The sequence below is a fragment of the Geosmithia morbida genome, assembly GCF_012550715.1.
Source record: "Geosmithia morbida isolate 1262 chromosome Unknown scaffold_3, whole genome shotgun sequence".
Taxonomy (NCBI): domain Eukaryota; kingdom Fungi; phylum Ascomycota; class Sordariomycetes; order Hypocreales; family Bionectriaceae; genus Geosmithia; species Geosmithia morbida.
Genome location: NW_023336190.1, coordinates 681385 through 707547, shown reverse-complemented (window position 1 = coordinate 707547; position 26163 = coordinate 681385). Strand labels below are relative to the sequence as shown.

General features: G+C 54.6%; 6 protein-coding genes across 6 annotated transcripts in view; 3 read left to right on the top strand and 3 right to left on the bottom strand.

Annotated features, from left to right (window-relative positions):
• The window catches only part of GMORB2_5157 (uncharacterized protein), a gene marked incomplete at both ends in the record, with an annotated part of 4678 nt that extends 4541 nt beyond the window's left edge, over positions 1-137 (bottom strand). Inside the window, one exon of the mRNA XM_035467131.1 lies at positions 123-137. Within this exon, the coding sequence (XP_035323143.1) occupies positions 123-137 (15 nt within the window). The remainder of the gene's footprint in view (positions 1-122) is intronic.
• Positions 138-733: 596 nt separating this feature from the next.
• Positions 734-7053, top strand: GMORB2_5156 (Wiskott-Aldrich syndrome protein; the record flags this gene model as incomplete). The annotated part of the gene is made up of 4 exons (XM_035467130.1): positions 734-809; positions 1835-1856; positions 5190-6605; positions 6726-7053. The coding sequence occupies 4 exons, from the start codon at positions 734-736 to the stop codon at positions 7051-7053; spliced, it is 1842 nt and encodes a 613-aa protein (XP_035323142.1).
• A 1835-nt stretch (positions 7054-8888) lies between these two features.
• On the bottom strand, positions 8889-11621 carry GMORB2_5155 (Protein of unknown function (DUF3433); the record flags this gene model as incomplete). The annotated part of the gene is made up of 2 exons (XM_035467129.1): positions 8889-11545; positions 11612-11621. Coding segments are annotated over 2 exons (2667 nt in total), but the record flags the coding sequence as incomplete, so codon positions are not given.
• A 1498-nt stretch (positions 11622-13119) lies between these two features.
• GMORB2_5154 (sphingolipid C9-methyltransferase) lies at positions 13120-14942 on the bottom strand (the record flags this gene model as incomplete). Its single annotated transcript, XM_035467128.1, has 4 exons — positions 13120-13305; positions 13383-13491; positions 13560-14683; positions 14835-14942. The coding sequence occupies 4 exons, from the start codon at positions 14940-14942 to the stop codon at positions 13120-13122; spliced, it is 1527 nt and encodes a 508-aa protein (XP_035323140.1).
• A 1446-nt stretch (positions 14943-16388) lies between these two features.
• Positions 16389-17249, top strand: GMORB2_5153 (uncharacterized protein; the record flags this gene model as incomplete). Its single annotated transcript, XM_035467127.1, has 1 exon — positions 16389-17249. The coding sequence occupies one exon, from the start codon at positions 16389-16391 to the stop codon at positions 17247-17249; it is 861 nt and encodes a 286-aa protein (XP_035323139.1).
• A 3200-nt stretch (positions 17250-20449) lies between these two features.
• On the top strand, positions 20450-23485 carry GMORB2_5152 (chitinase; the record flags this gene model as incomplete). Its single annotated transcript, XM_035467126.1, has 4 exons — positions 20450-20512; positions 20579-21035; positions 21129-22373; positions 22443-23485. 4 exons carry the CDS (start codon positions 20450-20452, stop codon positions 23483-23485), a joined length of 2808 nt encoding a protein of 935 aa, XP_035323138.1.
• Positions 23486-26163: the final 2678 nt, after the last annotated feature.

Here is a 26163-nt window from a genome sequence, read left to right as displayed (position 1 = left end):
GGGGGGTTCCACCGGAGAGAGGAGTTACGGTATGTATCGCTGGTGATTATTTCCTTTTACCGCACTCGTCTGCTCGAACTGATAGCTGCTAATAATAATATGACGATACTGACAAGACTAACTGGTATATCAGCCATGATACTATACTACCACCAATCCGTATACCCTTGGTAGCGGGGCGCTATCATCGACGATGGCGACTCGCTCGATGCAGAGGCCGTCGACGGCCCGTGGCTTATGCCTAGGCCGATGATGCGTTGTCAGTGATATTATTAATATCGTAGAGGGCAGGCGCCACACCTACTAACCGCACCTGCTCTAGCATCATCTCTGAGCTGATATTATCTAATAATAATAATACAGAATACAGTCTAAGCTCCAAAGCTCTACCAAACCTGGACAGTTCTTTCCTCCGGGTCCTTCCCTCCGGATCCTTCCTTTTCCTGTCCTGTCCCTGATTGAAGAGTGCGAGGAATAATCGTCGATGCTCCTCACATATATCCGTAGTGCGATCCCGATTCACGCAGAAGTCGGATGTTACTCTTCCCCGAGATAACGTCGGAATAGATCCATCTATCCGTGCTAATCCAGATGATCACCTCATCACTCTCATCAGCATCACCGTCATCACTTTCGAGTCATCCGCCCGGTCCCTCTGTCCGGAATACTTGTCGTACATGTATGCCACGGCCTGGTCCACCGTCGATGCTTGAGAGAGCTGTTGCGTGCCACGATGACTGCAACCGTTGTGATCGTCAGCCAATCTTCGGCTCCGCGGTTAGGCGGTTTGGCACGACCGACTGTGATGGGTTTGATCTCATCTCTACCCTGTCGTCATGCCTGCACTATCATATACATGTTCATACATATATCTATATTGATTCATTCATCTTCCAACGTCCTCCACCCCAACCCCGAGAAGCTGGATGTCCCGCTATAGGGTAAGCGCACTGGCTGCCGCGTCGTCGGCCTGTGCGGTCCGACGACACGAGCCGAGTATCGATATGCCATGAGTCGAGAACTGGAGACGGGGCATCCAGCCTCCCCACATATGCAGAATGCACATACAAAATGCACATCCATCCTGGCCTAGATGGGAACATTCTAGGGTATTGACGGCTATTTTTTCTTCTTCTTTCTTCTCTCTTTTTATTGTTACCTTTCCATCGTCTTCATCTTTGACCGGCTATGAGCTCGTTTCATCAACGCCTCTTTAGTGTCCCTCCCTCCTCTTTCTCCTTCTTCTTCTTTTTATTAATACTTTTTTTTTAAAATATATTTTTTACTCGGATGTGCGTGTGTGTGTGTGGGGGGGGGAGGGGGTTGTTTAGAGGAGTCGGCGCAAACCATCAGATGCGAACTGCAAGGGCGAACGGCCAGAACCTTGTTCTCTGTCTTTACCGATGGAAGATGGCCCAAGAGTAGAAGAATGAGAGTGGAGAGAGAGGGGGAGAGAGAGGGAGAGAGGGAGAGGGAGAGAGAGAGAGAGGGGGAGAGAGCAGAAGAAGCAAGTCTTGTTGGTACTGTCGTACAATACAGTACAGCAGCACTATAGTCTACGGGATACGGTCCTCCTACCTTCTTCTCCTTTCCTTCTCTCCCCGTGCCTGTCTGCCGAATACAAGAGCACAGATGCGCATGCATGTGACAGAGAAATCACAAGTGCATCATCTCAGACTCTGCTGTCGCCGCGCTGGGGCCTTCATAAGTACATGTACACACGCGTATTCTACGTACAGACCACCACGGAGGGCAGCCGATCAGCACATGTACATGTACACGGGGAACACACGGACAGGGACTGATGGCAGGGACTAATGTACGAGCAATGCAGAGTATCATCTAGTGACTGTTGAGTAGATGTTATCGATGATACCACATATCGATGATGCTGCACATCGATGATACTACATATCGATGCACCATGAGATGGGAATGATGAAACGGCAGAGCGGATATTACCAGAAAAGTTTGTGTGTACGAGTCGCGACGGGATATTGCCATGCAATAGCTCAATATTGCATATACTGACTCGATCATATCTGCAACGAGATACTAGACAGAGAGATACTGGACAGAGAGATACTGGACAGAGAGATACTGGACAGAGAGACAGAGAGACAGAGAGACAGAGAAGCAATACGTAGAGAGGAAAAGAGTCTTGTCCACCATCTCGGCAGCTACGCTTGATTCATTTGTTGTCTCTCTTCCTCCTCCTCCTCCTCTTCACTTTCATTTGCTCGTCTCCCTTCCTTGATGATACGTCGGGTCCCGCTGATACGTCCCTTCTCCCTCGACCATCGGAGACAGCTGTCTCGCGGCATCGCCGTCCAGTGCAACATTCGGACGCGCTTAAATTGTCGTGACTCGTCTCAGCTACGGGTGATCCAGGTGAAGGAACACGATGTAGAGTCGTAGCAGTAGTATTAACAGTACGTAGTAATAGCAGCAGCAGCAGCAGCAGCAGCAGCAGCAGCAGTGGCAGTAATGCACACACACACTCACACTCACACATCTCAAGTCCCCACGACGGATGACACTCCCCACAAACTACATATCCATCATGAGACGAAGCTAAGAGCAGACAGACAGACAGACGAACCCAAGGGGGTGGTAAGCTATCTCCGCTGCTACTGTAATCTGTACAGGTAACCAAAGAGAAGATAAGCAGGGAGAGGGAGAGGGGGAGAGGGGGAGAGAGAGAGATGATAGTGAACTGATAGTTGCAACAACAACGAGAGCAACAAGGACGGACGATTATGATGATGTATAACATATCATGGCTTGCTTACAAGACAAACGGTTTGTTTGCCTACATGTACATTTCAGGAAGATGAAAGAGAGCGCAAACACACACAGACACACACACACACATAGATACGGGCAAATAGGAAACAAAAGCCACCAACTCGTTGTTACCTATCACTTTTCGTTTTCTTTCCCGAGCCGTTTTCTTATTTCTGGACGGGCTGTGCTGCCGTGCATACGTAGGTACAGAAACAACTTGGCAATCCCGAGTGCCGATCACACACAACACACAAACACACACACACACAGACAAGCTCTACCCCGTCATGCCAGACTTGGGGCCCATGTCTTTGGGACGAGTTGCGAGAAGAGGTTCGCGCGCCGCCGCTGACGCGGAGGCGTGTCTCACCCCACAATATGCAATATGCATCCCTAATCGGTCGGGATCCCAGAGGACCAGCACGAGGCAAGGCAAGCAAGCATTGGCAAGAGAAGGAGACTCGAGGCATGGTAAAGTTTCCTCCAAATCCGAATACCTTGGAATTGTGAGCGTACTCTGTCCTTTTTATTTTAATTCTCTTTTTGTCTTCTCTCACTTTTTTTTTGTCCTTCCCTTCCCTACCCGTTGTTGGGGAGTGAGCAATGTCTGTTTCGACATGCATCACAATCCAGAAGATTCCAGGCCGTCCGCACCTTTACAGTTACGAGGAGATGCGTAGCACCCGAGAGAAAGAAAAGAAGGATTGTTACCATCACTGATGAGATCTCTTCCGACCGACGGTATCATCTCATGTAATAGTAATCAGGTCCAACACTCTCACCCCTCGTCTCCAGGGTTACCACCCCCTTGTTTCAACACCCTGGCCCTCTACCGTCGACTGACAGAAAGAGAATGGATAGCATGATGGACGACTATGCCCGTATGTGAGGATAGGGGAAGAAGAATATGACAGGATTGTCCCTATATTATCCCTTGGTGGTAGAACATGCATAGAGGCATGTCAATATGCACGAGTGGTAATAGTCTGTGTTTGCTGCTTAGGAAGGGAGTGATGGACTTCCCTTTCTGGTTCTCTTCTCAACCCCCTTGCACCAGAGGAAACCCACAACAAACATGGGTTTAGTGTATGCCCGTGTTCTTGCCCTTGCTTCTTCTTCTTCCCTTCTTTCTCTCCATTTTCATTTGCTATCACGGTAAAGGAAGAGAGAGATATAAAGGAAAACCTGCTGAGAGTCTAATAAATACGGAGTGCAAGGTGGGAATCATGGAAGAATACGAGGGATGGAACTATAGAAGACATGTCGGACAAGAGAGTGAAGGGAAGAAAAGAGAGAGAAACACAGCTGCTGTCAGATGTCCGGGAGGGAAAAAAAAGAAAGCAAAACATATGATGACATGGACTCACGAGCAAAGATCGGAAGCAAAGGCTGTACTATAGAAAAGGAAACAGTAGAGAGAAGGATCAGAGCTCTTTCTGGCATCTCGGCTGGTGGACGGGAATGAAAGTCATGCGAGCTATAGTATTATTACTCGTACCATATACTACTCTCGTAATCAGAGGAAGAAGAGTCATATGTTGGTGCGGCCTGGACTTACACCAACCTCCTCCTGCATGCCAGTTGAGGGGGGAGAGAAGCAGGAGAAGCAAGTACTGCAACGCTCCAGACCAAAATCAAGGTGGAGATTGTTTACGCCCTTGAGCCCCTCGGCATAGGAATGTCTCCTTCTCTCTCTCTCTCTCTCACACACACACACACACACACCCTCCTACCTCACACACACACCCTTCTTTACTATCCCACACACACAATACATGCTCTTCTTCTACAAACCAGGGAGCTACGGAAGATGGATGTGGAGAACGGGAGAGAAAAAGAAGAATGGAGGGGGGGGGGGGTGGGAACGAGACAAGTTTCTGTCACTAACGAGACACACACACATACACACACCTCATCACACCATCCACTCACCCTTGTGTGTATGTGTAGCTTGACAGAAGAGAAGGCGACCCAGAAGTGGGTGTGGTCAAGTTTGTGTCTCAGACGACGGCCAGATCAGGAAGAGCGAGTGGCAGCAAAGGAAGAACTGGATACAGACTCCAGGCCCAGTTCCCGACATTATTTGTATATCATACCGCAGCTCCCCTCCCTTTTCTCCTTTGCCAGAGTTTCCTTTGTTCTCGATCGGAAGAGGAATCAACTGCCCTCATCATCAAATCTCCCCTCCATGTGATATCCTGACAGACGCTGTCAACCGTGTCATCTACCATGGAGCGCTCCGGAAAATTGGTCGACTTGACCCTCGTGTCAAAGTATTACCCAGTCGGAAACTATCCCCATCCATCAGACAGCAGCAACAACAGCAACAGCAGCAACACTTCAAAGGCAAACAAAACCACGACAACAAACAATGTTGGATACAATAGCCACAGAAATGGCAGCAGCGTCGGCGGCGGCAACAAGGACCGTTCATCCTTGGGATCAGAAGCCTCCACACCAGGACTTATAGATGACAAGACCGACTCCGAGGTCTCGGGAGACGAAGACTACCAGTACCACGCGCACACCGCTCAGCTGTGGGACAGCTTCTGGCGTCCGGATGACCAGAAGCGCGGCCACGACGTCGACCCTGCGAAGAAGGACATGTGTGGCGGCATCGGCAGCGGCCGCACCGACTCACCCGCCAAGAGCGCCGGAGACCGACACGGCCTGACCGTCGCCGTCAAGGTGGACGGCGGAGCCGGCCAGGCTCTCGCCCACCCTCGCAAGCAGTATCCTGCCCTGATCCCCTCTCCGCAGCAGCACCAGCGTCACCGTGCCCAGACCGATATCACGCCCCACCGTCCCGCGGCGGCGGAGAGGCCGTCGTCACGCAGCTCCGGCAACGGATCCTCGTCCTCGTCCTCGTCCTCGTCTTCTCCTCCTTCTTCCCGCGCCCGTCTCCCTGCAGCAAACTACCCTCCCTTCCCCAAGCCTCTAGCCATCCCCACGGCCCGCAAGCCCATCACGCCGTCATGGGAGAGCTCTCGTCCCCAGCCTCCCCAGAAGCCTCCGCGCCCACCCCGTCCGGACGAGAGGCTCCTCCTCTCACCGTGCCTCAAGCAGCATGAGCCGTCGTCGTCGTCGTCATCTTCGTCCAACATGACCTCGACGCACCTCTCGTCCCACGTGGCCGACCTGCTGATCACCAGCCCCCTGTCGGAGCGGTACATGGGTTACCGTCACGGCCAGACCCTCGAGTCGGAGGAGCAGGTGCAGGAGCAGCTGCACTCTCACATCCAGATGCAGCGCCAGAAGGAGCACGAGCAGCGCATGCGCGCCCAGAGAAAGGCCCAGAAGGAGCAGCAGGACCGCCAGGACCGGCGCGACGTGGGCCAGCAGCTCCGCCAGGAGAAGATCCTCCTCGAGCAGCACCACCGTGAGATGAAGACCCAGCTGCGCCAGAAGAAGTCCAAGCCCTCGCTGGCGGACTATATCCCTCCGCCGCCTCCTCCTCCACCTTGTTCCGACAAGCCGGACCGTAACCTCCGGTCCATGAAGTCGGCCGCGTCTATCCGTCCCGTCCAGGTCTCGGGGGAGATGGCCCGCCCCAAGACATCTCACGGCGGCGACGGCGACGGCGGCGGCGGCGGCGGCGGCGGTCATCCCCGTCCCGACACAGCGGAGAGCCAGCCTTCGTCGAAGGCGCAGCATCAGCATCACCAGTCCAGCAGTGCCGGCAGCAACGGTAACGGCAGTGGCGGTAGCGCCGCTGCCGCTCTCCTGCTTCGTCGTCCCAAGAGTTCCAAGACTCTTTGCCGCCTCGACTCGATAGAGATGAAGCACCAGCAGTACCGGCAGCAGCACAGACCCAAGACGTCCGTGTCCGACCGCCCCCCTACGCCGTTCGAATCCGCCACCACAACGGGTCAGCTGTCGCCGGCTACTATGCCGCCGCCGCCGCCGCAGCAGCAGCAGCAGCGGAGACAGAGGTCGAGCCAGCAGCATTGTGCGGGTATCACGCCCTCCCCCGAGCCGCAGTCCGTCTTCGAGGACGACTCGGACGACGACGGAGGCGGTCGGTCATTCTTCCGCTTCCACAAGCGCGCTACCAGTGACGTGCGGAGGGTCTCGCGCCAGCACTCCCAGCCTGACATTGACCTTCGCGGTAGGCGTCGCGGCCTCACTACCCCCTCGCCTACGAGGGGCCTCATGGCTCCCGGTCCTGGTGCTGGCTCGTCTGCCACTACCACCAACAGTACTGCTGACAAGAAGCGTTCTGGCGCTGATGTCTTTGGTCGTATGCTTGGACGTCGCAGTCGTTGATTCTGATTCTCTCATTTCTCTCATAGACACACACACACTCACACACACACCTTCTCAAAAAACTTTCTTTCTTTGGCACAAAGACGCATACGCTCATTTTTTTTATTTCTTTTTTTACGCATTTCTGTCTTGTTTAATGCTTAATGTCGCAACCCCCCCGACCCCGACACTCATTTTTCTCGCAAAAATCATTTACACGACCAACTCGACCATGACTCTACGTCAAAATTTCTGCTCTGTTTTTATTTATTCTTCTTCTTTCACAACTCTTCAAACTAGTAAAAGATCGTGCACGAATGGGGGGAGTCTTGAAAACCCTCTTTTTAATGTCATGTTGTTTTCTTCCTACTGTGTATTATCCCCCTTTCGACGATGGGATCAACAGGACTTATTCGTGTATATTGTATCATTGAACTTTACGCTTCACCATTTCCTTCCTCACCATCTTGTCTATTCTGCTGAAGAGGATACGAGTAAACTTTGACGGCGTCCACGATGCCCGTCCAACCAAGCCGATGGTTTGTTTACTGGAGCGGGTGAATCAAAACAAGGCGAGCCCATCTTTGCATACCTGTCTCTCCCTGAACCCCCCGGTAGTATTATTCGAAAATCTTGTCTAAGGGAGGGAGGCCTTGAACTTTTGTTATGACCCGAGACAAACGGGTTGCTACTCTCACTCTCCCCTCGGTAACTCTACTTTCCCACATGCTGTCCCCCCCCCCCCCGGGAGCATTCCACGTATTGTCCGTACGAGTAATGTCACTTCTCTCATGGTTACCGGGATGTCCTGGGACTTGGGGGGGAAGTTAAAAAAAAAGATCAGATCTAGGAGCTCGAGACGCGTCTCTGCACTACATTCCGTTCTGCTATATTTTTTTTTTTTTTAAAAAAAAAACACTCAATTCTTGAAACATGTAATACCTATACGGGCAAGGAAGACAGTTAGATGCCCACGAATCCTGTGCAAAGGAGATATGAAGGTAAAAACAATGGGCGTGTGCTATCATGATCCCTCTCATGTCCTCCATGTACTATTGTTGGTATCGTCTTTTCTTCCTKTATCTTCACCGTACGATATCACAGGTGCATCAGCTCCTTCTTCAAGAAGAGCCTTTGCGGTTGTGATGATCGATAGTTGTATTGTTTTCTAGGATGACTCTCTTCGTGATAGTAACATATATGCTTGCCAAGTCATCCTGAGGCAACAACCCCGGTACCGGGTTATCCCTTCTTCCGGCCGCATTTGGCAGCCTGATGCAAACAACTATTAACATATGACTATTGATATATGTTCTGTCCTTTTAGGTTCCTTTCCTTTGGACTCCCGATCTATCATCGGCCAATGACTGACTTCTGGTCTTGCTTCAACCGAGAGAGGAAAAAAAAAGAGGGCAGAAAAGTGCTGCCTTGATGTGTTTGAAAGATCCGCACCAGATACAGAATGATGGATTATCATGGTCCGTGTTGACCGTTCTATGCTATATTGGCCTCATCTAAAATGTGTTCCCATATGGAGAAGAAGTTGAGAAAAAAAGAAACCAAGTGTGTCATGCTTGAAAACATGTTCACATCATGCTAGCCATCCTGAAGGAAAAGAAAAACGCTAATAATGCTGATATCCCAAATCCAAACACCGTATATATAGAAGAAAAAAAGTCGTAGTATACATTTGTACCGTTCGTTGTGTTGTGTCGAGCAGATCATGTAGTGTAAGACGCGTTATATATCGTCATCATCATGGTAACCGGGCGTGAAAGAAAAAGAAAAAAGAGGTAATCGTTTATAAAACATGGTCGTCGTCGTTGTGTCGTCGTGTAGGGGAGAAAGGGACATGATCAGACCATGGAAGTAGCATGATCCCTATACAGCGGCATCTTCTCGGTGAACCGTCGTAGCCTCCTGACGCTCAGCCTCTGCTCGTCTCTGCCCGGCACGACACCAAAGCACCAGACGCTCTCCTCGCGCAGGTCGGCATCCCTGTCGACGCCCAGACGGGCCTCTAGGTCGGCGCGGGAGCGGACGGACCGGAAGGCGGCGTCGCGCGTGAGCTCGTCGGCCGTGCACAGGCTGACCAGGCCGGCAATGCAGGTGACGGCGTGGGGGAGGCGGAAGCCGTCCCTCCGAGGCACCATCATGGTCACGCTGCCGACGTAGAGAAACAGCAGGGCCAGCAGGACGCCGTACACGGGGATGTTGGGGAACATGCGGACACGGCCGGAGCCCGTGGTCAGGGCCATGAACAGGCCGCCTGCGAGGACGGGGATGCCCACCGACAGCGAGGCCACGAGGGACAGCACCGTGACGCGCCAGTGGCCCACGCGCGCCGACCGCCACGTCGCCTCGAGCGGGTGGCAGCACGCCGCGTACTCGGCCAGGATGGACTTGCGCGCCACGCCGCCCAACGGGCTGGTCAGCTCGGCCCACGGCTGCACCACGCGCACCGCCTGGTCCAGGCTCTGGATCAGCAGGAAGAGCACGATGCCCAGCAGCGACGGGACGAAGCTGTACAGGAAGTTGGCCGCCGAGAATGCACCCGGCTGCACCGGCTTGGCCGACAGCTTGGGGAGGAAGCCCCTGTCCAGCTGCGTCTGGGGCAGGAACGACACCACCATCAGACCCACAAGCAGGACGCCCGAGGTGGCGGCAAAGACCAGGATGGGCCCCGTGCGCAGGAAGCCGGGGAGGTGTTCGTAGCTCCGGGCGTAGGCGCCCGTGCTCGGCACGTCGTCGGACGCGATGGACGAGGAGGTGTTGTGGCTGATGCGCTTGCCCATGAGCTCGCTGACCAGGTGGGCCTCGCGGTCGCCAAAGGTGCCCGGGGTGCCGATGCCGTACCAGATGCTGCCGGTGTGGTCGCCGTCGGTGCGCCAGTAGCCCAGGCGGTCCAGCCAGCGGGAGGGGAGGAGGTCGCGCAGGGAGCGTGTCGTGGAGGCACCGTCGGCGGCCGCGTACCCGTCCGTCGTGTTGCTGCGGTTGAGCAGGGTGACGACGTCGGCGATGGAGCGCGGGTCCCACATGAGGCCCGTCCACCTGCGCAGCCAGAAGGCCATGAGCACCGCACCGGCAACGGCCATGACGGCGTACAGCCCCACCAGCGTCCAGGCGATGCCCCTTACTGGCGCCCACGTCCACACCTCGCCGTCGAGGATGCAGGTGAAGAGCGAGCTGGCTAGCGGCACGGTGAACAGGGCGAGCCACGAGACCACGCTGAAGACGGCGGCCTGCCAGGGGCCCGAGGAGACGCCCCGGGGCCACAGAAGGCTAGACGGGTACAGGTTGCGGAACAGCGACAGGTACCGGTCGCGCGCGTCCTCGCTGGCCATGCTGGCGAAGGGGAGGATGCGCTGCGACGTGATGGCAACGGCCTGCGCATACACCAGGATCAGGGCGGCCACGAGCTGCGGCAGGATGCGGAAGAGGAAGTAGGTGCCCGAGTAGATGGTGCCGCTGTAAGGGGTGAGCCCATCGTGGCTGTTGGAGTAGAGGGTCGCCGTGATCAGGCAGGCCACCATGGCCAGGCACAGCAAGATGAAGAAGATGAAGGAGTAAGGGCGGAGGAGGCGCGGCTTGTACGTCAGGGGAGGGTATGCGGCCTCGCTGGGGTAGAAGTTGTCACGCATGTTACGGGTGACAGGGACCCACATGTCCGGGCCGGCGCGGGCAGGTACGGAGCGGGTGAAGGGGCCGGCGATGGGCTGCGGGAGAGACTGCTGGCTATGCTGCTGGTACTCACCCTCGCCCTGTTCGGCGGGGAAGAAGGGGGTGATGATGCGCGTCGACACGGGTGACAGAGGGCGGAAGCGCTCGTCCTGCGACACGGGGGTGCGTGGCAGGGAGGTCGTTTCGCTGATGCTGGCGCGGTGGCCGATGCGGTTGGGGCTGCCGTACACCGTCTCGGGCATCACGAGGGGCGGCGGGTGGCTCGTGGTCGGGGTGCGTTCGCGGGTGAGGGGAGGAAGCTGTCGAAGCGGGGAGTCGGGGTGGGTGACTGCCTGATCGACGGGCTGGTATTCTCCGGCAGGCTGGAAGTTTTGGAAGCGTCGCCGCCGCTGCTGCTGGCGGCCCAAGGCGGCATCCTGAAGGTCCAGCTCGTCGTATTCGTCGTCGTCACCGCGACGCCTACCAGTGAGGGCGTCAATGGCGTACTGGATGTGAGGGGTGTCGTCGACTCCCGGCGTGACCTTGCCGGCGGCGAGGGTGAGCTCGTCCTTGAGGCCGGCCATGGGGGCGCTCTGGGCCGAGAACATGGCGAGCTGTGCCTCGTTGAAGCGGACGGCGGGCGAGGGAGCCGAGTTGTGGTTGGGCTGAGCAGAAGAAGAAGGATTCTCGTAGCTGTTCTGCAGTAGCGACTGTTGCTGCTCGGTTTCCGAGACGCTGCTGTCTGCTGAATGGTGTCTACTCCGCTGGTATCGTGATGATGAGGGTTTAGGTGCAGGCTGAGTGTGAGTGTCGTGGTGGTTGATGTGGTTGTACCGATAAGAGTCCGCCCCAGCTATAATTGGGTCAGCATCGTTTATTATATGACATGAGGAATAAGAAGAAAAGAGAGAGGACGTACTCGGGGCGGTGCTGTAAGAATTCGAGTTCATGCTCGCTGACTGATCCTTTGAGACTGTATGCCCTTACTGTAAGCTCTTCCCGTCTGCATGTACAGATACCGTATGCAAAAGCAAGTATTATAATAGCCGACCACGATTAATGGAGGTGGTGGGCACGATGCAAGACAGGACAGAAGAAAGGTGAGATTGTGTGTTTTTTTTTTTTTTTTTGGGTGGCCGTCCATTAAAAAGCGTCTGCGGAAACCGAGGGCTGGCCCATGTGAGCCCAATATTGAAGGCTGGACGCAAGAAAAGTTGAAGCTCAGGCCAAATCCCAGCCACCGATGTGACGGCCCGTTGCAGGGGTTACGGACAAGGGTCATGGCGGAGGGATGCAGGGGGGCCCCAGGGACAGCCCAAAAGTTGGTGTGAAGAAGATGGCGAAGATGAATATCTGTAGATGTATCATTTGGTGAAGCATCATGAGATTGTTGATGTTGAATATTCAAGCGTTGAAGTTGTCTGACCATTCTCTATGCGCTGGAATGCTTCCATCGTGGGAAGGAAGGTGCTACCCGCTTTTTAGACAGCGTTGCTAAACTTTCCTTGTGTGCCAAACAATTGAGCGCTGCTATTATAGCCTACGAGTAATCCGCATTAGATACCTACTGTACAAGTAATACAGCACTGCTTCCACTACAGTAATATTACGAGTACGATACATACGGAGCATTATTATATTACCTAACACACACGCTAAGCCCAACCGGTCTGCTGTCAGGGGTCCCCGCCAGCTGGCAAAAAGGAGCGCCACATATTACCCACTTTTGAGTCCCTTTCCCCGAAACGCGTGGTTCAGAGCCCATCTTTTATCGGGTGGCTGGTGGCTGATGGCTGGGGTCCCTTCGTATTTCGAACAGGCTCCACGCGCACATCCGACATACGAGTATCACATGTATTGGCGCCGTCACCGTATTGCCGTCCCTCGGAAGCGGGACCGCTGTCACACGTTCGGGCCTCCTACTTACTCAAGGGGAAAGAAGTCGCAGATGCTGGCTAGGGACCAGGGGCAAAGGCGGCTGCCCTTGAGAACTCGTATACGTACATACCGCTCCTATGATAATAATACTCTCTGCCCTGACAGTGTCGGTTTGTCTAGCCCCAGGCCCTTTTGCCGTGGGACTACATGTACATGCCATGCCGTCTGTCTATTCTCATCTAATCACTCTCGGGTTGCGCATGACAGGTTACATATAACCCTGCGCAACCTAACCGCTCCCTCTCATCATTAATATCCTCCCCTCTCTCGTCACCCCTCTCTCGTCACCTCACTCGATTCGATCGAGAGATGAGACCGAGTCACCCACCTTGGCGGGATTTCTTTTCCCCTTCTTCTGACGAAATGCCCCGTCGTCATACCGCTTGCGCAGTCATACGACTACACATCATACCGTGGCATCATAGTCATGCTCGGAGCTAACAGTATGCACACACAAACAATCGGTGGGGAGGCAAGACCCACAACAGCTTACTTGGCCAGAGACGACTTGCCAGCAGCCTTGCTGGCAGCCAGGGCTCCGCTGAGGCCAAACTGCGACTTGATGCCGTTGATACGGTGGGTGCTGTTGAGGTTCTTGACGACAAGGATCTGGAAGCAGGTGGCGCTACCCTGGCGGGAGGCGATGACGGACCAGGCGAGGAAGAGCTCCCAGATCTGAGTCGGGAAATGATCTTTATCAGCCACTGATCAGATAGAGAGAGGGGGTATGTATGCATCGCGTGTAGACTCACCCTGTACCATCGCTGGCCAAACTTGGCGGTGACGGTGTCGCGGTTGCCGACCCAGTTCCGGTACCACCTCCAGAGGGTAGCAGAGTAGTGAACACCGACGGTGTCGACGCTGTTGGCTGTCAGTCCGAGATTTCAGAGTTCGAGGGGGGATGCTAGCATGGGGCTCTTCTCCCTTACCTTTTGATCTCGAAGCCAGCATGCTCAAGAGAGCTGACATAGTTCCAGAGCGGGGTGGAAGCATCGGCACCACGGAAGATGTACTTGTTCAGGAAGAGACCCCAGATGAAGTCCTCGTACTGCCAGGCCTGGCGGAGACCGGACAGCTGGACGTACATGGCACCGTCATCCTCAAGCATGTCGTAGCACTGACGGAAGAAGCCGGTGAGCTTGCGGACGCCGACGTGCTCGCCCATCTCAAGCTGGGAGATCTTGTTGTACTTCTTCTTGGGGGCATCGCGGTAGTCCATGCACAGGATCTGGCTCTGCTCCTCGGGGATGCCGGCGCGGCGGAGTTGATCGGTGGCGTAGGCGGCACCGTTCTCGGCAATGGTGAGGCCGGTGACGCGGGCACCGTAGTTGACGCTGGCAAACTTGGCGAGGGTACCCCACCCGCAGCCGATGTCGAGCATGGTCTCGCCCTCCTTGAGGTCGAGCTTCTCGCAGACGACGGCCATCTTGTTGTCCTGGAGCTCCTCGAGGGTCTCCTCGCGGGTGGGGTCGGAGATGATACCGCTGGTGTAGATCATGCGGGGGCCGAGGAACCAGCCGTAGTGGTCGTTTCCGGAGTCGTAGTTGGGGCGGATCTGCTCCATGTCCTGCTCGCGCGAGTGGAAGAGCACGTCGGGACCGAAGGTGAAGAAGATGTACTTGAACAGGTCGACGGTGAAGGCGAAGGAAGACCAGTCGTGGCGGTACTCCATCACGTCCAGCGTGTCGCCGTTGAAGTCGGCCTTGCCCTCAATGTACATCTCGGAAAAGGTCTGGATGGGCACCTTGGTGCGGCCGCTGTACTTGGCCTTGTCGGCAGCGTCCTTGAAGGTGACATATTCTTCGATGGGGCGGCCGGGAAGCTTGACGGCGTCGTTGACGCGAGGACTGAAGCGAGAGGTGTAGGCCCAGAAGGCGATGAGCGTCGGGATCAGCGTGAAGATGGCGAAGAAGATTGTCGTCTTGATGCCGCCTCCAACCAGGCGCGACAGAAGGTAGGGCACACCGAAGAGGACGATGCCGAGGAGGATGTTGGAGAAGCTCTCGGCGCCAGCACCTTCAGCCGGGAGGGGAGAGTTGCTGATGGTGGGGAACTACAGGACAGGGCAATCAACGTCAACATAGGCAAACACGCAAGTCTTCTCTTGCAAAGCAGGACATCGACCTGCTGCGTGCTCTGAGGGGATGCAGCCAAGATGGCAGTCTCGAAGGACTGCTCAGAAAACTAAGAGGGGAGGTACTCACGTCGGTGACGGGGACACCGCAGTCCTGACCCGTGGAAAACTTGCTCGGCTTTGCCGGCGGGGTCTCGATGAAGTGAATATCACTCTCCAGCTGTGGCTCGGGCGCCATTTTCGGGTTTGCTGGCGACGTACGTACGTCTTTTACACAAATTGAAATTTCGGCTTGTGTGTATGTGTACGTTTTGATCGGGGGAGAGAGGGGGGTAAGAAGAGAGGAACCCTACTAGAATCGGTTTACGTTGGTGTTTCTTTTTCTTTTTGAAAGGGCTCGAAAATTGCGTTTGCCTGAGTCCACCGTGTTCATAGCACAACCGTGTCCCGTACTTGGTGGTGGTATACTGGGTCCCCGCCCTCCGCGGCACACCGCCATACCAATGGCAACGATACACGACGATAAAACTAAGAAGCTCTCTCTCACCTTCTGTCCCCTCTCCCAGTACAGTGGGTGTACGTGGGTGTACGTTGACTACGAGTAAGAGTGCGCGAGTACAGTACTCTCATATTGTCAATGTTGGGCAGTGACCACCCAAAACTGTACTAGAAATGACCCGATCGTGCCATTGACGTCTGCATGCGCTCGATTGATCCCCAAAAGTCCTCTCATTCATATCAGCGTTATCATTCGTGAACCCCAGACCGTGATCTCGTGGGATAGAGCTCAGTGGGCCATTCCTCCCCCCCCCCTGATTCTACCGCGCAAGGGAGGGGGGGAAAGCTGGGGGCATGGATGTCCTGTGCAGCTGTGCAGCCTGTGCTAGGCTCTGCTTATCGTACCTTATCGGGGGCTCAGGGGTATTATGCTGTAATAATACATATGATAGCCTGTGCTATGCTAACACCAATTTCCCCGTCTGTGCCACCACTATTCTACGAGCCATGGCACCTATTATTACCGCCACGAAGATACAATTCGATATTAATAGGTATAAGCCACGCAACATGGGTAGGACCAGCATTTTGATCGTACGACGTCACTAATACCAGTATGGATAATCGTATTGCTAACATTGGTTGGCATTCACATGTATGATTACCTAGTAGCACTGTTAGTATAGAAATTGTCGTGAACAGCTCAACAGAACTGTTACGGGTGATTACCTAGGTGCTTAGAGGGCCTGAGAATGACATGTGGATACGCAAAACAGGTTTGGCGCTAAAGCCCTTATATTTTGCTGTTCGACAATTGGCTGTCCCTCCCGGCATCTGGATATTGTCAGCATTATGTGACGCTGAAGAATCATCTCCCATTTCCGGCCAGGTACCCTGCGTATGAGGCTGCCATGTATCGATATATATAACAATTATTCAACAATGGGTCAGCAGCACCTCATTCCTACCTGCCGAATTGCTTCGTATGTTTAGGATATATATGAACCGCCTCGTTCTGGCATCTGCCCTGCTGGCCGTATTCATCTCGGCAGTAACACACTTTTTTATCAAGCCATCCACCAGCATCATCACCACTATTACTGCTCGCACGAACACAGACACCTCCGGCAACAACCATAACAGCATCGCTGAAGAACAAGGCCTCATGAGCAGAGCGGTCAGAACAATGAACAGCTCACTCCGCACAGCAAGCATCAAGCCCCACCGGTCCAGCGACCGTGGCCACGCCGACCACGGCTGGCTTAACACGTACCACAGCTTCTCCTTTGCAGGATGGTACCACCCCGACTTCACCCACTTCGGCGCCCTGCGCGTGCTCAACGAGGACCGCGTCAAGGCCCAGACCGGGTTCCCGACGCACCCGCACCGCAACTTCGAGATCTTCAGCTACATCCTGTCCGGGGAGCTGACGCACCGCGACTCCATGCTGGCCAAGGGCAGCGAGGGTCAGACCCAGACTGACAAGTTCTACCGCATGCGCCGGGGGGACGTGCAGTTCACCACGGGCGGGACGGGCATCGCTCATTCCGAGTTCAACGAGCACCGCTCCGACACGGTGCACTTCCTGCAGATCTGGGCCGTGCCCTGGAAGAACGGCCTGAAGCCGCGTTACCACACCCGGCACTTTGACGAGCAGGCCAAGCGGGAGCGGTTCGTGCCTATCCTCAGCCCCCTCAAGGCCGGGGAGGATGCCACGGCCCAGCAGGAGGCCGAGGCTCAGCCCACGCTGCCCGACACGATACCCATCCATGCCGACTTCGTCATGGGCGCGGGTATCATCGCCCCCGGGGGCGGGTTTGAGTGGCTTGTTGGTGCCGAGGCCGGGCTGGCGCCCAAGAGGAAGGTGTACGTTCACCTCGTCATGACCAAGGGTGGGAAGGCTAAGATCAGGATCGACGGGAGGGAGGAAGCGGAACTGGGCGAGGGAGACGGTGCGTTTGTGGAAAAGGTCAATGCCGGTGACAAGTTGGCTATTCAGAGCATCGGAGAAGCGGAGGCCGAGGTCATTGTACTGGACACAGCTTAGATGGAATCGTCGATCTCGTGCTGTGCTGTTGTAGATGCACATGCATGCACCTTGGACCGGGGAAATTGGCTGGACTGGCGTCATCTGAAAATATGAAATTGGAACTCAATAACGGAAGAATAGGGCTATATATACAGGTACACGGCCTGGACGGAAAGACGTGACATCGTGTACGGGAAACATGCTGCTTGTACAACCTAGTTTCCATCCGACTATTCTGCAGCGTATCACTACTGCTGCAGTCTCGGTACACGTATGTGCTCTACCCAGGAAAGCCCTAGGACGTGTGCATGCCGCTGCAGAAACTTCCGTACGGAAACTACCGTGCATGGAAATCGTTGGGGTGAGGGTGGTTCCTGGGACCTGTATTCAGTCTCTGTCAATGACTCAATGACGGCCTGTTTCCCCGCGGCACCAACCCGCCCTGTACCGAACCAGCCACAGCTAGCTGTTGCATGAGTGCTCACGACTTCAATGCAAGGCCTCTTTAAGGCCACATACCAGTAGACGGGCAACTTGGTATCGTCGGTGGCGACACGGCCAATGGCTGAGGGAAAATTGAACTAAGCCGGCCCTGGTACTCCATGACTTCACACTTACAGGGTTGACGTGCTGGAGGCACGATCATGTCCAACACATCCTATCTCTAGGCATGCAAGCATAAGGGAGAGACTGAAGAATCCCCTTTCAGAGAATAGGAGAATAGGCCTCAATTCATCAGATGGAGAAATTGGATGAAGAAAAGGAGAGATGTTCATGCGGTATGTACATGCCGAGAAACAGGGAGTAGAATTTTTTTTTGGTGGCGAGGCTTCCACGTGTGTTTCGGAAGGTACCGAGAGACGACTCAGAGGATTAATGACTCTCCGGGTCATTGTCATCAGTTGGAACTTGGAACTGTCCGGTAATACTAGTGACCGAGTGTGTTAGGCTCACAGCAGTGACGGCAATTGACATAAGTTGCGGTAAATACGACGTATCGATATTATAGCCAACCACGTATTTAGCGAGTAATGACATGCCATGGCAAGGCTGATGGCTGATCTGACCAGGAAAGGTACGTCGTCATGCGTCGGAACGTAACGATAACCGCCAGGTCCTAGGGGCAGTTCAAAGGTGGTTCGATGGATGGCCTAGGCGGTTTCTACTGGTGCTGGTGTCTCAGAAATGATAGCAATACTGCTACTTCTGTGATTACGATTCACTGCTCGTTGTAGGGTGTAATCCGGTCTAGATGCCTAAGGGCTGGCTGATGGGTTGTTGCCGGTTTTACCAACTCGCACCCTTGCGTACGTCGTATATTGTGACCATACGGAAAAAGAAAGGGGGAAAAAAAGGGAGGGAAAGATGAAGAAGAAACGGAAGGAACTCAGGGACAGTGGCGCTGGCTAGTTCATGCAAATAATGTTGGTCAAGACAAGTAATACCAAATTAGGAAACAGCCGAGATCCGCTCTCGTGCTTCTATATTCAAGTCGTCAGCCTTGGAAACGGCAGGAACTGGGCAGCACCTTTCTACAATCCGACAATATTGCTAATGCCTTGTATTTCCACCGGTATTTCCGCCGTATCCTGCCGCCTCAGAGTCTCCCCTGCTCAGTGGTCAGTGCTCACCGACCTGCATTATTACGGGGTACCATAGGCTGTAGCAGTATTGGTATTGTCAATCGATGGAGGTTGTCCGCCAGGCTAGGTCGCTACATGTACGAGTAGGCACTGTCCATCAATATTATCAGTAGAGGGGAACCCCTGCAGCTATCGGCTGGTCGATGGAGATCTAGCCCCCAGTTGCCCCTCGCTGCCCCTCGCTGCCCCTCTCAGCTATTAGTAGCTACCCATAGTAGCCTATTATTTGGGCACGTCTGTGGGTTGTATTATATTACCTACATATATATATATATATATATATATATATAGGCAGGTCCTTGCTGACTTATCGAGTCCTGACCCACTCGTAGTAGATATTGCTCCGTAATTTACCCCTGCTGATATCCACCAACACGCGCATCCACAATCCGTTGTCACTCTTGTTCCCATCACCACTCTGACTACCAGTAAGTGCCTTGATCAGCACAGCGACGACGGCACACAGCCGCGCAGGCACAATCCCCATCAAGCCGTATGCGCCTGCACCTGGAGCTTTAACCTACGATGACGCCTCTTACTTGTCCAGGTAGAATGAATGTCACCGTTCGACATCTCGACTCCTCCCACAGGCTGTCTTTACCCCTCAGTCCACTACATGTTCGGCAGGAATTGAAATGAGACAGAATGGGACGGGAGAGAACGGTTTTATGTCTCTACCAGGCAATACCCATCCTCTTCAAGAGACTTCGATCGCCCCGCTCGTGATTCTTACAGTCCCCCGACATGCTGGCAAAGTCGGCGCCAACGGCACGCAATAAACTCTCGGCCTTCGTTCCCAGACGAATTGGCGTCGTTTGCTAGCCCTGCATCTAGACCACCCGCCTCGCTCGCACACGTTCCTCCCACACCAGATCAGCTACCATGTCACGCTTCCAGGCTTACAGTAAGCACCGTTCTCTCCTTGCACGCCTCTGGTGCCTGGGAGAGAGGCGATATAGGAGATTGCCGTTCATGCACGGGACCATGACTCCGTGCCCTTTGGTGGCGTCGCTGTGTCGTCGTGTCCGTCGATGCTCTCCTAAATGGTGCTATGGTCTGCCTCGTCTCGAACGGGAAGTCGCCGGACCGGGCCCTGACGCACCGTGGTTCACTTCACCATACCTCTCATGCCTACATAGAGGCTAGTGACCGTTGATGGTCTTGTTACTGATCCTGTCCCATCTGCCTGACCGCTGGTAGACTGGATGATCCGTGTCATTGCCCCGGAAGAGGCAAAATAGCATACCCTCCCCCCCCCCCTTTTTTTTTATCTTCCCCCCTTCTTCGCTTTCAACTCCTTCATTCTTTCCTTCTTCGTAGCACCATATTACGGAGACGCGACTAGCAGACATTTTTGTCCTGCGTTCATTCTTTCAGGATTGTTACCAGCCACTTCACTCGCTTTTATCCAGGCTTCGGCCCCTTCCATTCGTTCCCCAAAGAACTCCAAATTTCAGGAGGAGAAGGCAGATAGACAGGCAAGGAGGTAAGGAAAGAAAAAGTAAGAAAAGGGAAAGAACGGAACAGAAAATCGACCAAAAAAAACACATCCTTTTTTTCCTTTTACAAAAAGAAATGTCGCTTTCCATGGCTGCCGCCCGCTCTGTTAGCACTTATGGTGGTCTTAATGGTTACTGGGTATGTTTTTGATATTCTTCTCTCCCTTACACAAGACATGTCTCGTCCTTGGTTCTAACACACAAGTTTGGTGCTGTGCAGGGACAAGATGGTTCAGACCGTCTCCGCACATACTGTGACACGGGTGTTGAGTACATCACCCTCTCCTTCGTCAACAAGTCTCCCGAGAATGATCCCTCGGGCTACCCAGGCACCAACTTTGCTGGACACTGCTGGGCTGGCTATTACGACAACGATGAGGGAGTTGAGTCGTCTCTGCTCAGCAACTGCTACTGGATGAAGCAGGATATCCCCTACTGCAAGGAGAAGGGCGTCAAGATCCTGCTCAGCATCGGTGGAGAGTACAGTTCCACCAGCAACTATGAGGTGACGACCGACGATGATGGCGAGTCCTTTGCCGAATTCCTCTACAGCGCCTTCGGCCCTTACGATGAGAGCTGGACTGGCCCCCGTCCCTTTGATACCAGCGACACTGAGCACACTTCCGTCGACGGATTCGACTTTGACATTGAAGCCAGCTTTGGTAAGGATACAACCCTCCCCCAACCATCTCACATCATTATTCCACTATGGACCGATAATCAAGAAGGATACCCAACTAACACGAGCCGCGCAGACAATGGCCCGTACATTGCCATGATAAACAGGCTGCGTACCCTGGACTCTTCCATCCTCATCACCGGTGCCCCTCAGTGCCCCACGAGCGACACCTACTTCTACATGAAGGACATGATCCAGCAGGTCGCCTTCGACGCGCTCTTCATCCAGTTCTACAACAACCCCTACTGCGACGCCGTCGACAGTGGACTGCCCGGCGAGGCCTTCAACTACGACGACTGGGAGGACGTCATCTCCCAGAGCGACACCACGACCGTTTACAAGAACAAGGTCAAGCGTGGCGCCAGCTCCGGAGCGAAGCTTTACATCGGTCTGCCCGCCAGCTCCGACTCCGCCGGCTCCGGCTACATGACTCCCGAGGCCATGAAGGATCTGGTTTGCGAGTACTCGGACAGGGCGCACTTTGGTGGCCTCTCCCTGTGGGACCTCAGCCGCGGCGCCGACAATGTCGAGGATGGCAAGACCTACAACCAGGCTGCCCTCGACGCCCTCCAGTACGGCTGCGACGATATCCCCAGCACTCCCACCACGACGACCAGCACTCCCACCGCTACGTACACAACCCCGGAGCCGACCACGACCACCACCGCCACTCGCACGGCCACTACAACCCCTACTGTCTATCCTTCGCTTACCTCGGCCACCCCCGTTACCACCACTACCAGCCCCTCGGCGACCACCAGTCCCTCGGCGACCAGCCCCTCCACCAGCGAGACGTCCACTTCCACCAGGAGGGCCACCAGCCTGAGCCTCACCGTGACATGGTCCAATAACACCATGACCTCTAGGTCTTTCACTCCCACCGTCACCCTCCCTGGTGTCACCTCCATCACGAAGACTGATACCGCCACCATCACCACTTCCGCCTCTGGATCCGAGGCTGGCGGTGGCGGTGGTTCCGACTCTGGTTCCATCATCACCACAACCACTACCACCACCACCAAGACGTCTGACCCTGGCTCCGGTTCAATGACTACCGCCACTACCAAGTCCTCTAGCTCTGGCTCCGACTCTGGGACCACCACCGCCGCCGCCGCCGCCACCACCACCGCGTCCGCCTCTGGATCTGACGATGACGCTGGCGCTGGCTCTGGTGCTGGCTCTGGTTCAATCACCACCATCACCGAGTCCTCTAACTCTGGCACCGGCTCTGGTTCCGACTCTACGACGACGACCACCACGACTGATCCAGCCACCACCACATCCGCCCCTGGATCTGACCCCGGATCTGGATCTGGCGCTGGTTCTGGTCCTGGATCTGGCTCTACCACCACCGCCACTACCCAGTCGTCTCACACCGGCTCCGGTTCAGCCACCACCACCACTACCAAGTCCCCCGGCTCCGGCTCGGACTCGGACTCTGACCCCACCGTCATCACCAAGACGGCCGACTCGACCATCACCGCCGCCCTCGTCAGCATGACCACCAGGACCGAGTACATGACGGTCACACGCACCATCACCTCCTGCCCCCATTACGCCGACTGCAAGGCTGATCAGTACACCTACACGGTCACCGAGGTGTTCCCCGTCGCTACGACCGTCTGCCCCGTTACTGAGACCGGCGACGAGGTTATTGCTGCCACGACGATGACGGTGATCAAGACTGCTGCCGGTGCCATCGACACGGGCTCTGCTGTGCACAATGGCTCGGGGTCTGGTTCCGGCTCTGGCTCGGGTTCGGGTTCGAATTCGGGTTCGAAGTCGGACGAGCCAGACAAGTCTACCGGCGGAGCTTTGAGCAAGTCTGGCAGCAAGCCTGGCAGCTCTTCCAACCTCGGAAGCAACTCCAACTCCAACCTTGACAGCTCTCCCAACCCTGGCAGCTCTTTCAGCTCTGGAAGCAACTCTGCTAGCTCTTCCAACTCTGGAAGCGATTCTGGCAGCAACCCTGGCAGCTCTCTGAACGCCGGTAGCTCTTCCAAGCCTGGAAGTAACCTCGACCCCAACTCTGATAGCTCTTCCGATTCCGGTTCCAACTCTGGAAGCAACCTCGACGCCGGAAGCAGCTCTGGCAGCTCTGGCAGCTCTGGCAGCTCTTCCGACCCTGGCAGCAACGCCAACCCTGGCAGCTCGGGAGGTCCCGGCACTCAGACTGGCGAGGTTGTCTACACCACCGTGGCCGCCAGCGGAGCCTACGCGATCGGGTCTCTCGGCAAGGCCACCTACTCTGACCCCCAGAGCGAGGCGACGGGCGTGCCCCTGGGCACTGCCCTTCGCGGCACCGGAGCGTGGACCGGCTCTGCTTCCAACGCTGAGCCGACATCGACTGTGCCGATCGAGGCTGGTGCGGGCGGTGTCACGGTGAGCGTGGCAGTCCTGGTGGCGGCTGTGATGCTGCAGGTGCTGCTGTAGTCTTGGGATTCAAACCCTAATGCCTGGTGTGGGATACGCTCTGTTCCTGTTCAGCTCAGGCATTGTTTCTGGTCTTGTTCGGCGGACAGACCAGCACGTTCGTCTATGACGTTTGGATATCAGGTACTAGTAGTAGTAGATATCAGTTAGGAACTGATAGCCTTTCCCGGGGCTCTGTTCTTAGGCAATACGACTTTTTACACTACACGGCGCTGATTCTGTCTGTGCTTTTTCACCGCTGCCTGGTCCGATGGAATACATGTGAATGTGGATATGGCAACCAACCAGATTGTGCTTGGTGAGGGGCCAACGCGCAGTTCAGCTGGGGGAGCCTATATCATTAGTACCGATATGTAGTATTGATATTTAGTATTAGTAGGTAGGTACTCCGTACAATTATTACTTGTAATAGTGCAAGTCTCGACACGTACGGTTGCTGTTAGTTCCATGAGATGTGCTTGCACCTCAACACGTAAAACACACAACATCTAGAAGGGGGAAAGAAGAAGAGAAAAAGAGAAAAGAAAAGGAACCCCCCTCAAAAAAAATGCCTCTCTGAATAGCGTGAGCAACCAGTCCCGCTGTGGGAAACCTCGGACCGAAAGGACGATTGCCGACGAGTTCGATATTAAAGCTTTGAAGCGTAGCGTCATGGCGGCGTTGTGCGCTGTGCGTTAGAGAGTTGTGGCAGTGCTGCTAGCCCATGGGAGTCGCGATGGACGGAGAGGGAAGCGTCGGGAGCATCGACGTCATGTCGATGGCACATAGAGCCCCCCGTTGGAATAGCCATGGCAACGCTGCAACAGTCGCACATGTACCGGTACGAGATGAACGGCTGCATCGTTACTAGCCGCAGACGAATGAAATCAAGTCAGTGCTGGCCGCTGCAGAGCCGTCGACAGGTCCGATGGAGTCGATGGAGGAGGCAATTACGTCGATGCTAGACTGGCGGACAGATCATCTATTGGCCAGCTCCCTGGAATCGTACCAGTTACATGTAGATGTCGCCTGTCGCCACCTCCGCCCTCGCCCTCTCCCTCTGCCTCTCGTCCCGCTGCCTCTCGTCCCGCTGCCTCTCGCCCCCTCTAGCGCTTGCGACGCAGGTATGAACTGGCTACGAGCGTCGCGACCGCACCTCTGCAGCAGGTCTCGTGCCATCACAGGCTAAGGGGTTATACGAAAGTCGAAATCTATCTGCATCGGCTAGATGGATTCGGTCAAGCTTCTCTAATCGAGGAGGATATAGTAGAGAGAGGTGGCGATGCTACCGTTTACGAGGGAGGAGCAGCAGCAGCAGCAGCAGCAGCAGTAGCAGTAGTGGTGGTGGTGGTAGTAGCAGTAGTAGTAGCAGTGGTAGCAGTAGTAGCAGTGGTAGCAGTGGTACCAGTAGTAGCAGTGGTAGCAGTAGTAGCAGCAGTAGTAGTAGTGGTAGTGGTAGTGGTAGTAGTAGTGGTGGTGGTGGTGGTGGTGGTGGTATGCAGAGTATCGGTACCATTATATATGTCATCTAATATCGCACCATCTCTTGCTTCCCTGAACTGAACCGTTCCCATCCATACGGTAAGACAGTGGTGCATATGAGCGGTGCATATGTGCATGTACGGACCCCGTCGTCACTGCTGTGCGGCGGTACACGATAGATGTACATACCTGCAATCTGTACAGGCTGGCCATCTCGGTTGCGCTGCGCTGCACGGCGGGATCCCCCACATCACGTTCCACTGGAGACTACTCCGTATTTTACTGCTAGCAGCTAGCAGTACGAGAACGGATACATGCATTACGGTAGTGGTTGACTACGGTAGGGCACGGAGTAGATACGGCGTGGTACGAGGGCCAGAGGCAATCCCGTGGTAGATGGGTAGATTTAATCTCGGTACATACATGTACGGTACTATGATCAATGGTACTATAATAAGAGAGTACCTGGGATAGATAGTACCTATAGGTAGGTACGAGACTCGTGCAGGAAAGTAATAATAATGATATGACTACTCCGTACAGGTTACAGATTACAGATTACGGATTAGTAGTACGGACAGCCACGATACTCCCGTAATGCTCGTAGTCGTAATACTGACCAGATCCTCGCAATCGCTCTTCGAGTGTCGGCTCCTAAAGACCTCTCAGGCTACCGACCGGGCTTCTTCACACACTCTGACTCTCTCTCCCTCTCTCCCTCTCTCTCTCTCTCTCGTTCTAGCTGCAATGCATGTACCGAGCAAGTATGCAACGGATTTTCCCCTCGCACTTCATTCGTCAGCCACCTGCGATCGACCCTCTTCTTGACCCCACCGGGCATGTCCCCTTGTTCAATCTTCCTCTTCTTCTTCCTCCTCACTTACTACGAGCACTAATGATATTACTCCGTACTCGTACCTCGTAATACTGCTGATACTACCGAGTACTCGTACTACTATCGCTACTCCGTAGTAGTAGTACCTCTAACCATACTACGACGTACCGTCAACTAACTACTCCGATATATTTGTTTCCCCCCCCCAATCCATTCCTTTCTCAATCTTCCACTCCTTCCCCCTCCTCAACGCCGACGATACTTTTTTTTTTTTTGCCGGCGCTCTACTGGTAGCATTGCATCCATTACCCGACAGGCTAGCAGTCTCGTCACGATCGCCACACATAAGCACGCACGACCTGGCGATTTGCGGAGAGCCACC